The 17718-nt window shown below is 38.3% G+C and overlaps 1 protein-coding gene and 1 pseudogene across 1 annotated transcript in view; one reads left to right on the top strand and one right to left on the bottom strand.

Moving 5' to 3' along the window:
- The window catches only part of SAMD8 (sterile alpha motif domain containing 8), a 65269-nt gene extending 47980 nt beyond the window's left edge, over positions 1 to 17289 (bottom strand). Inside the window, exon 1 of the mRNA XM_070433044.1 lies at positions 17106 to 17289. Coding sequence (XP_070289145.1) covers positions 17106 to 17279 — 174 coding nt within the window. The 5' untranslated portion in view covers positions 17280 to 17289. The remainder of the gene's footprint in view (positions 1 to 17105) is intronic.
- On the top strand, positions 4801 to 5060 carry LOC139021582 (non-histone chromosomal protein HMG-17 pseudogene; annotated as a pseudogene).
- Positions 17290 to 17718: the final 429 nt, after the last annotated feature.

The raw sequence follows: 17718 nt of genomic DNA, 5'->3' as shown, positions 1-17718 counted from the left end.
ATGAAATGGAGAAAAGCAAAGTAACAGATACAGAATTCAAAACAATGGTGATAGGATGTTCAAGGAAGTTAGGGGAAGAATAAATGAATCCCTTGTAAATGTAAACAAAGAGACAGTAAACATTAAAAAGGACATAGAAAAACATAAAAAAGAACCAGTCAGAAATGAGGAATACAATATCTGAAATGAAGAATACCCTAGAAAGAATCAATAGCAGATTAGATGAAGTGGAGAACCAAATCAGCAATTTGGAAGACAAGGTAGCAAAAAACACCCAATTGGAACAGCAAAAAGAAATTAAAAATGAGCCCGCTGGTGTGGTTCAGTGGTTGAGTGTCGACCCATGAACCAAGAGGTCACTGGTTCGATTCCCAGTCAGGGCACATACCCAGGTTGCGGGCTCAATCCTCAGTGTGGGGCATGCAGTAGGTGGCCGATCAATGATGTTTCTCTCTCATTGATATTTCTCTCTCTCTATCCCTCTTCCTTCCTCTCTAAAAATAAATAAAGGGAAAATTTTTTTTTAAATGAGTATAGTTTAAGGAACCTCTGGGACAACATCGAAGGTAACAACATTCATATCATAGGGGTACCAGAAGGAGATAGAGAGGAAGGGATTGAGAACCTATTTGAAGAAATAATGACTAAAAATTTTCCTACCATGGCAAAGGAAATACACATACAAGTCCAGAAAGTGCAGAATCCCAAATAAGATGAACCCAAAGAGGCCCATAACAAGACACATCATAATTAAAATGGCAAAGATTAAAGACAAAGAGAGAATCTTAAATGCAGCAAGAGAAAGACAGTTAGTTACCTACTAGGGAGCTCCCATCAAACTGTCAGCTGATTTCTCAACAGAAACATTCAGGCCAGAAGGGACGGGCAAAAAATATTCAAACTGATAAAAAGCAAGGATCTACAACCAAAATCACCCTACTCAGAAAGGCTATCATTTAGAATCGAAAGAGAGATAAAAAGCTTCCCAGATAAGAAAAAGCTAAAGGTGTTCATTACCACCCAACCAGTATTACAAGAAATTTTAAAGGAACTTGTTTAAGAAGAAGGGGAAAAAAAGATAAAAAATATAAATATTAAAATGGTAATAACTACATACATATCAATCATTACTTTAGATGTAAGTGAATTAAATGCTCCAATCAAAAGACAAAGGGTGGCTGAATGGATAAGAAAACAAGACCTATACATATGCTGCCTATAAAAGACCCATTTTAGAACTCTTACCATTCGCAACAGCATGGATAGACCTGGAGAGCATTATGCTAAGCGAAATAAGCCAGTCAGGGAAAGATAAACATCATATGATCTCACTCATTTGTGGAATATAATGAACATTATAAACTGATGAACAAAAATAGAGACAAAGACGCATCGAACAAACTGTCAAACTTCAGTGGGAAGGGAGGGGAGGTATGATATCAACCAAAGGACTTGTATGCATGCATATAAGCATAACCAATGGACACAGACACTAGGGAGGTGAGGGTGGCTGGGGGGAGCTCATTGGGGAAAAAGGAGACATATGTAATACTATATATAATATTTTATACAATAAACTAAAACAAACAAACAAACAAAAACAGGCCCATTTCAGATTCAAAGACACACAGACTGAAAGTAAAGGGATGGAAAAGATGGTTCATACAAATGGAAATTAAAAAAAAAAAAAAGCTGGTGTAGTAATATTTTTATCAAACAAAATAGACTTTAAGACAACGTTAACAAGAGAAAAAGAAGGACCCAGAAATTCCACTTCTGGGCATTTATTCAAAGAAACCCAAAACACTAATTTGAAAAGACATGTGAATCCTTATATTCACTGCATCATTATTTACAATTAGAGGCCCAATGCACGAAATTCATGCAAGGGGCTTAGCCCTCACAGCTGTGACAACTTGCCTCAGCCCTCATAGCACCGGCTTCTGGAAGGTCGTTTGGCTGTCTGGTCTAATTAGCATATTATACTTTTATTACTATAGAGAGCCAAGATATGGAAGCAACCTACATGTCCATTGATAGATGAACAGATAAAGATGTGGTACATACATACAATAGAGTATTACTCAGCCAGAAAAACAAGAGCAAAACCTTGCCACTTGTGACAACATGGATGAACCTAGAGGGTATTAGGCTAAGTGAAAAAAGTCAGACAGAGTAAGACAAATTGCCATATGATTTCACTTATATGTAGCATCTAAAAAATAAAATAAATGAACAAATAAAACAGAAATAAACTCATAGATAGAGAACAAACTGATGGCAGGTAGGATGAGGATTAGGGGACTGGGTGAAAAAGATGAAGGGATTAAGAAGTACAAATTGGCAGTTATAAAATAGATACAAGGATGTAAAGTATAGCATAGAGATATATTCAATAATATTGTAATTACTATGTATGGTGTTGGAGGTACTAGACTTATTGGGGGGAATCACTTCTTTTTTTGTTAATCCTCACACAAGGATATTTTTTCCAATGAGAGAATCACAGATGTGTGAGAGATACATTGATTGGTTGCCTCCCACATGCGCCCGAATCGGAGCTGGGATCGAACCTGCAACCCAGGTATGTGTCCTTGACCGGGAACCAAAGCCGCAACTCTTTGATCCATGGGCTGATGCTCTTGCTAGCCACTAAGGAAAATCAGCCAGGGAAGGATCACTTCTTAAGTTATACAAATGTCTAACCACTATGCTGTACACCTGAAGTTAATACAATAATGAATATCAACTGTAACTAATATTTAAAATTTTTAAAAATATATTTTTATTATAATATTGAATATCAACTGTAACTAAAATTTAGGAACTTTTTAAAATGTATTTTTATTGATTTTAGAGAGAGAGGAAGGGAGAGGGAGAGAAAAAAATATTGATAAGAGAAACATCAATATGGGGACTGAGTGAGCCTGCAATCCAGGCATATGCCCTCACTGGGAATCAAACTATAGACCTCTTGGTGCATGGGATGATACTCAACCAACAGAGCCACACTGGCTGCGGCAAAACAAAAAAATTTTTTTTAAATATATTTTATTGATTTTTTACAGAGAGGAAGGGAGAGGGATAGAGAGTTAGAAACATTGATGAGAAACATCGATCAGCTGCCTCCTGCACACTCCCTACTGGGAATGTGCCTGCAACCAAGGTACATGCCCTTGACCGGAATCGAACTTGAGACCCTTGAGTCCGCAGGCTGATGCTCTATCCACTGAGCCAAACCGGTTAGGGCTCAAAACAAAATTTTAAAGTTCCATAAACAATCTATTTCGAGGACTGATATAGGATTGCCAGCTAGGGACAAATAGGAACATTAAAACAAGAATAAATTTGCAACTAATTTTTTAAAAATGAAAACAGACTTAAAAAATGTTAAACTGTCATTTTAATTTGTTCATGAAGACAAAATAAAGGGAATATCAGGTAGGAAGAGTTAACTGCACTAAATAGGAAAGCATATTCAACTAGTACTAATAAGTTTGCTATCACATCCTTCAAAGGAAAAAGACAAGAGTATATACTCTTCCTTGGTGTGAACTAGTTAATCCTTTCCAAACTAAAACATTCCAGGAAAAGTTGTTTAACTTTTGTATGATAAGCACAGTGAGGTGACAAGGATAATCAGCTATCTAATCAAGACCTCCTGGTGCAGGAATACAGGGAACAGGATGTGCAGGTATAAGATATTTGATGTCTGCAGAGTGCTGTTCCTTTAAAAGAATATATATCCTAACTCACACACTCCTTAAATTCTGAACTATGCATTTTCAGGAAATAATAAAAGATAATTATTAGATTAGTTAACACTTAAGTGCCAGGAACTATTCTATGTATTTTACTTGTATGCTCAAATAATCTTACAACAACCATATAAAGTAGGTACTATTATCTTCCTCACTTTACAGATGAGATAACTGAAACAGATGGGTTAAGTAACTTGCCCAAGATGAACCTGTCCTAGTAACTAGTACAGATAAGTTTTCAACCCAGGAAATCTCATTTCAAAGTCCATGTTCTTATTCACTACACCACATCACCTCACATGAGCTAAGTACTCTTGTACTTCTGTAGGGGATGAATCTCACAAATATTACATATTTTCTAGTTATCAGAAAAGGAATTTATCATCAGTCTTAAATTATATTAAAGATTACATCAGTGAAGCTGCCTATTAATGAAGGTTTTCTGAATCATAGGTTTGCACTGTTCAGCCTCAAACATGTACTGTCTGCTATATGCAGATGTCAGACACTAAAGGCATTCCCCAGTGACAGTCTTAAGATGCCCTCAGGTTACATTTATTTACCCATTAAATATTCATTGTGCACATAATATAAGTGATATTGCACTAGACAATGTGACATTTACTTTGTGAATCTGAAACATCCTACTCATAATGATTTTACAGTCTAGAAAGAGATATTAAAGAGATTCCAAAAAAGTAAAAGAAATTATAGCTGCTAGTTCTTAATATACATTAGCTTACTCAATCCTCAAAACAACACTAATAAAACTTGTGCTTTTGTAACTTGTTTAAAAAACTGGAAAGTTAAGGGAGTTGGAGAAAAGAGTTACTGACAGTTGGGAAGATTAGAGGAGAGTGCTTGGAAATGACATTTGAGCTAAGTCTTAAAGGAGGGGTGAAACTGTGGACAAAGATAGAGATATAAGAATAATTGTCAGGAGCAGTGTGAGGAGGCGAGAACAAGCCCCGGACTGAGCTGAGCCTGCGCACTGCTATATCCCCACATCCCGCCCTGATGTCCCGCCACCATCACCATCATGCCCAGGAGAAAGGCTGAAGGGGATGGTAAAGGAGATAAAGCCAAGGTGAAGGACAACCACAGAGAAGATCTGCCAGGTTACCAGCTAAACCTGCTCCTCCAAAGCCTAAAAAGGCCCTTGGCAAAGAAGGGAGAGAAGGTACTGAAAGGGAAAAAGGAGAAAGCTGAGGCTGGCAAGGATAGGAATAACCCTGCAGAAAATGGAGATGCCAAAACAGACAGGCACAGAAAGCTGAAGGTGCTGGAGATGCCAAGTGAAGTTTTGATAGCTGTGTATTTCTGGAGACTGTACAGTTTGAAATACTATTTTTTATCAAGTTTTATAAATATGCAGATTTTTTTTTAAATTATGTTGTTAGAATATAGAACACTTCATTGTTTTTTTTGGGAAGGACATATAGTACTAATAGAATGTCTCCAAAGCTGGACTGACATGGGGGGGGGGGGGGAGGGAGGGAGGGGGAATTCCTTTCCCTTCTAGTTTTGAGAAACTTCCTCTTGGTTCCTAGAAGGAGGGGAACTCTTGATGTTGACACATATTAGCCACCTTGGCACAAACATCTTGTTGTGTGGGAAAACTAAAATTCGTTTTTATGTCCTTTCCTCCCTCTCCACTTTAAGCATAGACTTTGACTCTCTTAAGCCCAGAGACCTATTGATACCTGACCCCCCAAAATTGGTTTCCAGTATGTTGGGCAATCTGGACTTCCCAGTGTCACCACTGAGATGGCATCCTTCAATAGAGCAGCAGTTCCTTTGTAGATTGTAGATCTACAGATTGATGTTCTCTGCCATTTTCATTTCATTTCTTGAAAGTCAGGGTCGGCTTGTGAAAAGTTGTTAAACAACATGTTTAATGTGAAATGTCAATCCTCACTCTAAACTTTCCCTGTTCAGAGCATCAGAGGAAGATTTCTTTGGGTTTCATAGTGGCTTTCTGATTTTGGTAGTTCATTGAAGAAGGGAGTTTGAAAGCTGTTGTATACTGTTGACAATTATCTGCCCATGTCCTGCCTGAAATACCATGATTGTTTATGAAAAGTATCTCTAATAAAGCTGGATACAGCTTTTGGCTTGGAAAAACAAACAAACAAACAAACAAAAAAGAATAATTATCAGAAGAGTATAAAACAGGTAGTGAAGCTTGGTGCTAGCATGAAAAGTAATGACTGACAGAATGAATGAAACAACTTCCAAAAAGTAGACACAGGTTGAAGGAAATGCTACAGCAGATGAAAAGATGCCACTGTTTGCACTCATAAACTTTCTGACAGGTACATATAGAAAAAAAAATAGCATTATGTGGACGTCTGCTTGTGGGGAAAAGGAGTAAAACTATTTTCCCTGTTACTCCCTGGGCATTATGTATAAAGCAAACATAAGATGACTGAAAGGTGAAGACAGAAAGGCAGTGTAGAGAGACACTTCGAAACAGGAAAAAAACACAACACAATGGTGAGTTATCTGGGTGTTTTTGTTTGTTTATTTTGCCACAAATATCACAGAGTGGATACTGGAAAAGTCAGAAATCTGGAAATGCCAATGGGCGTAGACAAAGATTCCCAAGAAAAGCCTGTTTTCTCCAGTCAAAGGACCAGGCTGAGGTGATTATCAGAGAAGGCCGAGTAAAGAGTCAGAACTAACACCACTACCCCCTGGTGTCCAGGGGTTAGGAGGCCAAGCACAAACCCCCATCTTCCCACTCCTCCCATCAAGGGGATAATAATGAGGTTCCTCCACCCCCTCTCTCAGCCACCAGACTGGAAACCCTGAACCTCTTACCTGGCACTAAGGAAGTAGCGCCTGTAGAAAACTACAATATGAGCGACAAATATCCTTCATGAATACAGATGAAAAATCCTTAACAAAATATTAGCAAATAGAATTCAGCAATATATAAATATATATTTATGTATATATACACCATGAGTAAGTGGAGTTTATTCCAGGGTTGCAAGGCTGGTTCAATATTCAAAAATCAAACAATGTAAACCACCATGTTAACCAGCTATAAAGAATAAAAACCACAAGATTATATCAGGTCATTCAGGAAAAGCATCTGACAAAAAATGTATCAAGAACACTCATTCATGATTTAAAAAAAACTTTCAGAAAAAAATAGGAATAGAGGGGAAATTCTCAATTTGGTAAAGGACATGTATAAAAACCTACAGCTAACATCATATTTAATGGTGAAAGCTGAATACTTTCCCCTAAGGATGAGGAAAGGCAAGGATGTCTACTCTTTATATTGCTATTAAACATAGTACTCAAGTTCTAGCCAGTACAATAAGGTAAGGAAGAAAATAAAAAAGTACATATTGGAAATGAAGATATAAAAATATTCCTATTTGCAGGTGACATGACAGTCTACATAGAAAAATCCAAGGAATCTACAAAAAGGAAACCCAAGACATACTAGAACAAATAAGTGAATTAGTAAGGTTGTAGGATACAAGAGCAACATACAAAATTCAGTTGTATTTCTGTATACTAAAAATGAACACATGAAGAAAGACATTTAAAATATAATAAATACCACTTATCACTAAAAAGAGAGAAATACTTATATCTAACATGTATAGGATCTATATATTGAACATTCTGATGAAATAAATCAAAGAAGTCCTAAATAAATGGAGATATTCCACATCCGTGAGTTAACCGACTCAACATAATAAAGATGTCAATTCTCCTCAAATTGATATATAATTTAACACAATTCCTATGAAAATACCAGCAATATAGACAAGATTATCCTAAAATATATGTGGAAAGGTAAAGAAATTTGAATAGCTAAATCAATTCTGAACAAGAATATAGTGGAGGAAATAACTCTACACAATTTCAAAACTTATTATGTTGCTAAAGCAATCAAGACTATATGATACTGGTAGAAGAACAGACACACTGACTAACTGAACAAAAAGGACTACCGAGAAATAGCCTTGCACAAGTATGGCCAACTGATTTTTGACAAAGTTGCAAAAACAATTCAATGGTGGGTAGTTGAAAAACAGTGCTAGAGTAAATGGATATCCATGGGCCAAAAATGAACCTTCACCAAATCTCACACCTTATGTAAAATTTCATTCAAAATGTATTATAAATTTAAATGTAAGGTAAAGTGTAGAACCACAAAACTTTTAGACGATAACATAGAAGAAAATCTTCCAGAACCTAGGGTGAAGAACTCCTAAACATGATACTCAAAAGCACAATCCAAAACAAAACAAAAAAATGATAAATTAGACTTCAACAAAATTAAAACTTTAACTATACAGAAGATCCTGTGAAGAGAAAGCAAAGACAAGCTACAGACTAGGAGAAAGTATTTGCAAACGACATACCTGAGAAACAACATATATCTAGAATATACTTTAAAAAACTCCCAAAATTCAACAGTGAAAAGCCAAAAATCCAATTAAGAAAATGGGCAAAAGACATAAAGAGGCATGCCACCAAAGAAGGTATATGAATGGCAAAAATACACATGAAAAAAATGTTTCAATACCACATACTAGGGAAATGCAAATTAAGACTATGCTGAAGTATCACTACTCATCTATTAGAACAGCTAAAATAAACTGTGACAATTTTAAATGACAGCCAGGATGCAGAGAAACTGGATCTCTCACATGTTTCTGGTGGGAAAGTAAGATTGTACAGCCATGCTGGAAATAGTTTGACAGTTTCTTTAAAAAAAAAAGAAAGAAAGAAACGTGCACTTACCACACAACCTAGCAATTGTACTCCTGGGCATTTTATCCCAGAGAAATAAAAATTTATGTCCACACAAAAACCTCTACACAAATGTTCACAGCAGCATTAACTGTAATAGCGAAAAGGTGTAAAAAACCAAAATATCCCACAATATTTGAAGAGTTAAACTGTGGTACATCCACATCATAGAATACTACTCAGCAATAAAAATGAATAAACTATAGATACACACAATAACTTAGATTGGTCTCAAGGGCTTTCATGCTGAGTGAAAAGAGCCAATCTCAAAGGTCATATACAGTATGATTCCATTTATATAACATCCTCACAATAACAAATAATATAGATGGAAACAGGTTAGAGGTTGTTGTGGTAAGAGGTAGTATATGTTGGGGGGTGAGAGGGCCACAATAAAGGGGGAGACCAAGGGAGATGTTTATAGTGATAGACTAGTTCTATATCTTGATTGAGGCAATGGTTACACAAATCGTCTCATGATAAAAGGACATACAACTAGACACACATTAAACAAATGTCAATTTCCTGGTCCTGATACTGTACTATAATTATGTAAGATGTAACCATTGTGGGAAACTGGGTAAAAGGTATATGGGATCTTTCTGTTCTATCTTTGTATTTATAATTACCTATATATAAAAGCCTAATATGCAAATTATCCCCTCAGGAGTTCAACCGGGAGACCAGGAGTTTGATCACTCACTATGACGTGTGCTAACCACCAGGGAGTGGCATGAAATGAAGAAAGGCCCTGGCTGGCAGCTGGCAGCCAGGGAAGGGAGGCCCCTGCCAGCAGCTGGAAGGCCCTGATTGGCCCTGATCACTGGCCAGGCCTAGGGACACTACCCATGCACGAATTTAGTGCACCAGGCTTCTAGTTTCAAAATAATTGTGAAGAAAATCTTGAGGAGCTAGGGTGAAGAGCTCCTAAACATAATATTCAAAAGCACAATCCAAAATAAACAAACAAAAAAAGATAAATTAGACTTCAACAAAATTAAAAACTTTTACTCTACAAAATTGTGAATCTATTTCATTTATCCCTTTTTAAAAATATGTTTTTATTGATTTCAAAGAGAGGAAGGGAGAGGGAGAGAGAATCACTGATTGACTGACTCCTTCATACCCCCTACTGGGGATTGAGCCCCCAACCCGGGCATGTGCCCTGACAGGAAATTGAACCATGACCTCCTAGTTCATGGGTTGACACTGAACCATTGAGCCACACTGGCTGGGCCTCTAATTATTTCAAAATAAAAAGTTTTAAGTTTTTTTTTTAAAGGAGAAAAATGTCCTAAAAATAGTATATGTACATCTCTATAATAATAAAAGCATAATATGCTAATTAGACCAGATGTCCTTCCGGATGACCTTCCGGGCAAAGCCGGGGTTGTGAGGGAAGCCTGGGTCCCGGGTGCCAGAGGGAAGCTGGTGCCAGCAGCCGGGGGAAGGAAGGCCTACTCTTGCATGAATTTTGTGCATTGAGCCTCTAGTTTTTAAATTAAAAAAAAATCAAACTATTAACAGTTACTCCTCTGGTGGACTCTTTCATTCTCTAAATTAAATATTTCTACAATGAGCATAAAATGCTTAATAATCAGAAGGAAATGGCCCTTTTAAGAAAATGAAAACAATATTTTTCACTGCTTGAAGCACATCACACTTAAATAGAGATGGATAGAAAATTAAGAAAATCAATTAAATTCAATTATTAACCTATGTATGAGTATACATACTAAATAAAAGATAAGAAACAGTGAGGCAACTAACAAGACCAATAAATCCAAGAAAAGATCTGATTATAGATCCACTCCCCTCTCCCATAAACAGTGTGACTTTGGCAAATGACTTAACCTTTATACTTTGAGATGACAAACAGAAACTAATAAGAAACATTAAACCACCTCATTTTGTAATTTAGAACAATGTTAGAATTCTGACAATGTTAGAATTGGAAGCACTGTGGAAGGATCTAGTACAATTCCTTAATTTACACCTGAAGAAACTAAGGCTAAAGAGTTAAATAACTTTAAATTTAGTTAAATAGCCAGAGAGCTATTCCACAACAGAATATGATATAAAATCCAGAAAGCACAGTACTTATGAGTGCTGGCTCTGGAATCAAACTGCTGAGGTTCAAACTGCGGATTTTCCAGTTACAGTTATGTGACCTTGCAGCAGTTACTTAACCTCATTGGGCCTCATTATTCTCACCTGTAAAGTGAGGAGAATACTAGTTCCCACACCACAGGCTTGTTGTAAAGATTATGTATAATAATACATGCAATGCATTTATAATAATGCTTGGTAAATAGACTGCTCAGTAAATGTAAACTAGTATTGCCATCATTATGAACTCCTCTTTCTGATAGTTGTCCTAAGCCTAAAATTAAATCATTAGGAGTGTCATCTGTCAACTAATAGTCAAACCCACTCTTAATTCTGGAAATCTTTTGGTTAATAAATAGGAGCATTTGAAAACAAATTTTAAATCTTATAAACGTTTTGCTTAGGGTGGAATCAATTTTCAGCAAAACAACAATGTAATCAAGTAACATTAACTGAGAAACAGAATAGCAACACAATAGTGATTCCAGTTAACTAATGCAGAATTCTACACATGAACATGAGTCTCTCATATAAAGACTTAATATAAAATATAACTAAATAAAAGAATTTCAATAGGAGCATTTTTTTAAAGTATGTCATACACAATAATTTTGGAAGAAATTAGGGTAATTTCCTAAAGTGATAGGCTCCAATAAGTGGAAAAACACAAACTATTCTAAGGGCTTGATTATGTAAACACACAAGAGACCAATGGCTTCTAATTTATCATTAGGCAACCTTTAGAATGCAGAGGATATATCAACAAAATGAAACCTTTACTCTCTCTGTGTAAAGGTTTACAGAACCAATGTCCATGTTTAGATGGTGATTGTAGTGATTTAAATATGCTGTGTTTTTCTTGTAGTTTCACCTGATGGTGTGTGTATGTACACAAAACACTCTAAAGTTCTAGAGTATAGCTGTCTGAAACAACTTAAAAACCATATACTGACTTTAAAAGCCATGCATTCAAATGCCCCTAAAGGAATTTAGAACTGATGCAACTTGATTCACATATGCAAAATGTGCTGTTTTTGGAAGTTATTACTGATCTGGTATACAGTAAAAATTTTAAGTTTTTGTTTCTAAGTGACATATGAAACCTAAAGAATAATATTCATATTCCAAAGCAAGTAAAGGAGAGATTATTAATAATTATGCAAAGTTAGTGTCAATATATTCTCCTTAGGGAAATTATACATTATAGTTGCATTCACTCTAAAATAAGCTTAAAATTCACTTTTACCTAATAAAGGTAAAAGTGAATTTAATATGCATACAATAGAGACAAAGTGACTGTAACTTGTAGATCCACAAACTAGAGCATAAAAGTAATTTCTATGAAAGCAAAAAGCCTAAACTACAATGTAAAAGGATAAGATTTACTCTGGGCATTTAGCTCTACCGTTTGTAGTATTTGGGTCTATCTAGCTTTTAAATCCCATTTTTAATATTCAATCCTAAATTAAAATATTTTCAGTGAGCAAACAAAAACTACTCTTTTCTCTTGATCTTTATCAAGAGAACTTTTAGAATACACAGGATGTATCTGTTTACTTTTTCTTAGTAAGCACAGGGCATCTTTTCTAAAACACCTATGAAATCTGTATAATTACAAAACAATTTCTAAGACTTTGAACCAATTCCTACCATCCATTTTGACACCCCGGCAGTGATTTTTCTTCTGTTTGTTGTGCCCCACTTCTGAACAGAATTTGGGACAGCACATTTGAAGAAGTCAAATAGCCTCCTCAGTTATAGCATCATACCGCACCTCCGTTCTGGGACATTTTTTGCTGCCAGGACCATGCACTCAATATATTACATTTTTTAAGAAGTTATCCTGCATGCCAATGAGCACAAACTTTTTCTGGCTCCAATTTGTCTTTAAGACTCCCGCTATCAGGTTGCACTTAAGTCTATACCAGCCTAGAACTGTCTCAACTCAATGAATAAGAATCTAATAAACAACATTGTCCAGTTTATATCCTCAGTTATGCAAACACAACAATCAAAATGTAGTGGTAAATCTGATGAAGAGCTTGACCAGGCTGCATGCCAGAGCATACCAGTAAAAAAGCCAAACATGTCAATTATAATTCTTCTTCTAATCACTGAAATAATATTTGGGCAAGCTAACAGTTTGACATATTGATTGGTAAGAATCATTATTTTTAAATATGCTACACCCCCAAATCAAATCAACATAATGGAAAAATGAGAAACTGGCTCAAGACTTCAAATTCCATTACAATATTGTGAAAATATATTGGATTTGAACCCGAAAGTTAATGTATGGTTTTGGCAGCCTTTGACTTTCATCCCAACAATTTATTGATAAAAATGACATCGATTTAATTTAGTCTTTAAGTTTCCAAACTAAAACCAATTAGATGGCATTTCCAATAACTCTGTGATACAGTTTAACTTATAGGAAGACCCTAAATTAGCATAGTTCTCACCTCATACTAGAATTTCCTACCTAGAATTTTAAGAGAACAGAAAAAGGGTCAAGATAATAGATAATAGACATATTACCACCTCTCTTGTCCTTTGCCATAATTCAAAAGCTTAACAAAAACCCACAATAAAAGTTTAAGACAAATGCAAACATAGGTCACTGACTCCACACCACCTTTTTGAGATACGTATCATAAAATACTATTTTGTAATTAAACTAGAGGCCTAGTGCACGGATACATGCAACAGTGGGGCCCCTCAGCCTGCCTAAGTCCTCTCGCAATCTGGGACCCCTCAGTGTATGTTGGACTGCCGGTTTTGGCCTGATCCCCACAGGCCAGGCCGAGGGACCCCACCGGTGCACGAATCCATGCATCGGGCCTCTAGTATATGCATATAAGATCTTTGGTTAATCTCTTCCCACACCCCTTCTTCCTCCTCCCCTCTTCCCTCTGAGATTCATCAATCTGTTCCATGTTTCCATGCCTGTGCATTGAGCATCTGCCCCCTGGTGGTCAGTGGTGTCATAGCTACCGGTCAAACGGTCAGTCAGTCACTTAGGGGTGTGTGTGTGTGTGTGTGTATAGTAATAAAGCTATTATAACCAAGTTTTTCTAGTTTCTGCCATCCTATGCAAGAGCCAGGATAGACTCACTTTATGTTACATTCTGTACTGAAGTGATTACTAGGAGGGCTCAATGTGTGATGAAGTAACAATATTTCAATATGGAAACATGAAGTCCAGGCTTAGCTTAAGATCCAGTGATGGTGCCTTGTGTAGGGAAGGAGGGAGTGCAGGAATGTTCACACCACAGGTTTGTCACAAATCCATAGCCACATATTTAGATGGCAAATTAACCAGAGGCAGCATGTAAACACTGAATTGTTCTCTAAGTGTGCCTGGCCCATGCTCTCCTACTTTTAATTAACTTCTTGATTTCTCAAAGCCAAGAGAACCACAAGACCTAAAGTAAGAATGACTGTCATGATTACCTTTAGTCAAGTGGTTCTTTCTGTTTTTGCCCAAATATTATCCCTCAATGTGTTACATCATAGCTTTAGAGAAAAAAACAAACAAAACTAGATTTCAAAAGTTTTCAAAACCACATGCAAGCAAAAATCTAAAAAACACAAAGATACTGCCAGCATTATTGGAATAAACACCAATATGTGATTTTTTAAAAACACAAAGATACAGCATTGTATAAGTAAGAATACCTTATTTGTAAGCAAATACAAACACATGAGAGAAAAGTGAAAAAAAAAAATTAAGTTTCCCCAATCTGCAAAAATTAAAACATTTAAGCTAGGCAGGATAGTGTAGTCCTTCCCTGTAACCTAAATCCATTAAAAGAATTACACTCAGATCATATTGTATTTTCCCACTAATAACACAATCTTTAAAAAGAGCTTCGTCAGTAATTTAGCAGTATACAGATTTGTATTCATATCTCATATAAGTCAGTTTGATGGACAAAAAGAATCAAAGCCACAGAAGTTTTAAATTTAAAATATGATTTCAACCTTCACTAACAATATACCACCATATAAAGAATGAAGACAGGAATTTTCCATGCATAAGTCAACATGAATGAGAATCTTTGCAGAATAGAATGAGTGCTACTGAAATCAAAACTGATTTTTCTAAATATGTCTGCATGTTCTGCCATGGCAGTCATGATGGCTTCTTCTGGAGTAATATACATTTTCTTGCCTTAGAGAAACTGCTAAGTGATTGTGAGAACTATCAAAGGGAAACAAAAATAACTATTAGGTATGCTGATATATTATTTGTACAACTCCCCAATTTCTTTCTTTAATTTTGAGGTAACATTAGGATGGTACTTAATAGATGTTACCTAAATTTTTATATGCTAAGACCTATTCAGAGTTAAGTTTGAAGTCAAGGTCTCTATAGGACCTCAGTCTGGTGAGGACAAGCTGAAATATAAACAAGAGAAATACTATGTAAACTCCTTCAACTCTATAGACCAGTTAAAGAAAAGGGAGTTAATCTATTGACAACAGCTAAAAGCAAAGCTAACTGGTTTGGCTCAGTGGAGAGTGTTGGCTTGTGGACTAAAGGGTCCTGGGTTCAATTCCTGTCAAGGGCATGTGTCTGGGTTGCTGGCTTGACCTCCAGTAGGGGGTGTGCCGGAGGCAGCTGATCAATGATTTTCTCTCATCATTGATGTTTCCATCTCTCGCTTCCTCTCCCTTTCTGAAATCAATAAAAATATATTAAAGATAAAAAATAAGAGCAAAGCTAAGAATTCCTCTCTCCTTTGAGGAAATAATTACTAGTCCACTGAACATTTGAAGAAATGGCATATATACATAAACTAACTTAAAAGCTTGTTGCAACCAATAAATTTGAAGAATAAACAGTTGATAAGCACTTAGAGTAGAAATACCTGATGAAAAGTTTGCTTTGACAACAACTTTGCAAAACTCATAATCAGATAAGAAGTTGTAAAACATGTGAGACTTTGCTAAAGTCAAAGATTTCATAAAGTCATCTTATAACTTAATAATTACAAAAGGAAATTAACTTATTTATGCTAAAGTAAATGTAAATATTATGATCATTATTTTTCTGGCACAATTATGATTTCGGTACCATTTCTTCTATAAAAAACACCTATCTGTACCCACCTATACCCGTTCTGTTAACTGCCACCTCAAGCATCCTCTAACATTTTTCTAGATCACTATACTAAAAATATTATTCGTACAATATCTCAAAATTGCATTAATATTGGAACTGCAACTCAATCAAACGTACCCCTCCAATTTTCAAAAGAAAACTCGAATCCTCGAGTTATGGGTAAGGGGAAGATCCGGTGGGCTCCTGGACTGCAGTGATGTCACATATAGTTTTATGTACCCTTTTAACCCAGACACACCTGCACTGACCATATTTTTACCCTGTGGCAAATACATGTGTCAACTCCAGCTGTCAAAGTGGGATCGACCCGCTCATACTGAGTATCTGTGCAACCTCAGGGTCCCAATTTTTGTTTCAAGTCTAATGTTTTAATTTCAAGGCAATGCATTAAGTCTTTTTAAGATCCGAACGTCTCTCGTATTTAATATAAACTTAAATTTTAAAAAGAAGTACAAAGAAAAAAAAAAAGAAGCGTACTGTTAGAAGAAATCCAAATGGTATCTATGTTCAGAATCACTCCTTTCACTATACACTCGTAGTTTCCCAACCTCACTTCCTTTTCGCTGTTTCCCCCAGTCCTTTCGGCAAATCAGTGCTGGACGCCGCCCCTCCCGCCCCAGGTTTCAAAAGGACCCACTGTCCGCAGAGCCCCGCGGCCAAGTCCACCGCCCTCGTCGCCGTCGACGCTGCGGAGGCCACTCGTGAGCACGCCGAAGCCTCAATCACACCCCCGGGGCTCCTTTCCTTTCCTAACTCCATGGCTCTTTTTCGGGCCCTTTGGGCCAGAGGACTTCCCACCCAGAGACCGCTCCCCTTCCAGTCGAACCCGCGCGCTCCCCCGCATCACCAGCACCCCGCTTCGGCCAGCTGTCTCGCCGTCCCCGCCGGCTCCGTCGGTCCGGCCACGCGGTCCTCGGCCCAGGTCCCGCTCCTCCGATCCCTCGCCCTCGCGGCCAAATCCCAGAGCATCTCTCCTCCGTCCCCAAGCCCGCGGGGCCCTGCCATCTCCTCTCACCGCCCGCCTTCAAACCCTCGAGCCCTTGCCCCTCAAGCTGCCTCTCCCTCCGCGTCCCGCTCCCTCTCGCCCCTCAGCCCCTACTTGCCCCTCCGCGCCGGCCATCGTCATCCCCCTCGGGCCCTCGGCTCACCACCTCCATTTCCCTCAGGTTCCATTCTAGAGCCACTCCCCGGGCTCCTCAACCGTCTCCCGGGGCCCCTCGGATCCCTGACCTCGGCAGCCCCCCGGCTTCAGCCCCGACACCCCGATCGCCCCTGGCGGCAGGTGCCCCCCAACTCCCCTCGCTTCAGCCTCAGCCGCCGCTCACCTCTGTGGTCCGAGTCGGGCTGCCCGGACCCACCTCCGAGTCGGCGTCCGAGCCGCCGTCGGAGTCCGGGGCCCTCCGAGCCTCGCCGGAGTGGAGCGCCCCGAGCGGCGGGGGCGGAGCCCGGGGAGGGGACCCGGAGTGGAGGCGAGAGCGGTGACGGCTGCGCGCAGGCATTGCTCCTGCCCAGGTCTCCGCGGCTCGGGCAACTGCTCTTAAGCCCAACCGGAACTGCTTCAGGAGGCGGGGCCCCGCTGACGGGAGGCGGAGCCCCAAGGTGGGGGCGGGGCCAAAACCGGAAGAGGCGCGGGGCTCAAGATGCAAGAGAGAACCTCGCAAGAAAACCCAGGAGCGCATGCGTCAGGCCCAAAGCGAGAAGATAAGGCCAAAGATCAGGCCGGTGAAGATGGGGAGGGGCCGAGAGGATGGGTAAATGGGGTTTGAGGACGAGGGGAAATTACCCTCATGCCTCTAGACCAGCGGTTCTCAACCTGTGGGTCGCGACCCCTTTGAGGGTTGACCGACCCTTTCACAGGGGTTGCCTAAGACCATCGGAAAACACATATATAATTACATATTGTTTTTGTGATTAATCACTATGCTTTAATTTTGTTCA

Source organism: Myotis yumanensis, unplaced genomic scaffold (genome assembly GCF_028538775.1).
Source record: "Myotis yumanensis isolate MYYU_CA2020_CCGP unplaced genomic scaffold, mMyoYum1.0.hap1 SCAF_13, whole genome shotgun sequence".
In the NCBI taxonomy this organism is placed as follows: Eukaryota; Metazoa; Chordata; class Mammalia; order Chiroptera; family Vespertilionidae; genus Myotis; species Myotis yumanensis.
Note: the sequence above shows the minus strand (reverse complement) of the source record. Positions and strands in the feature narration are given on the sequence as shown.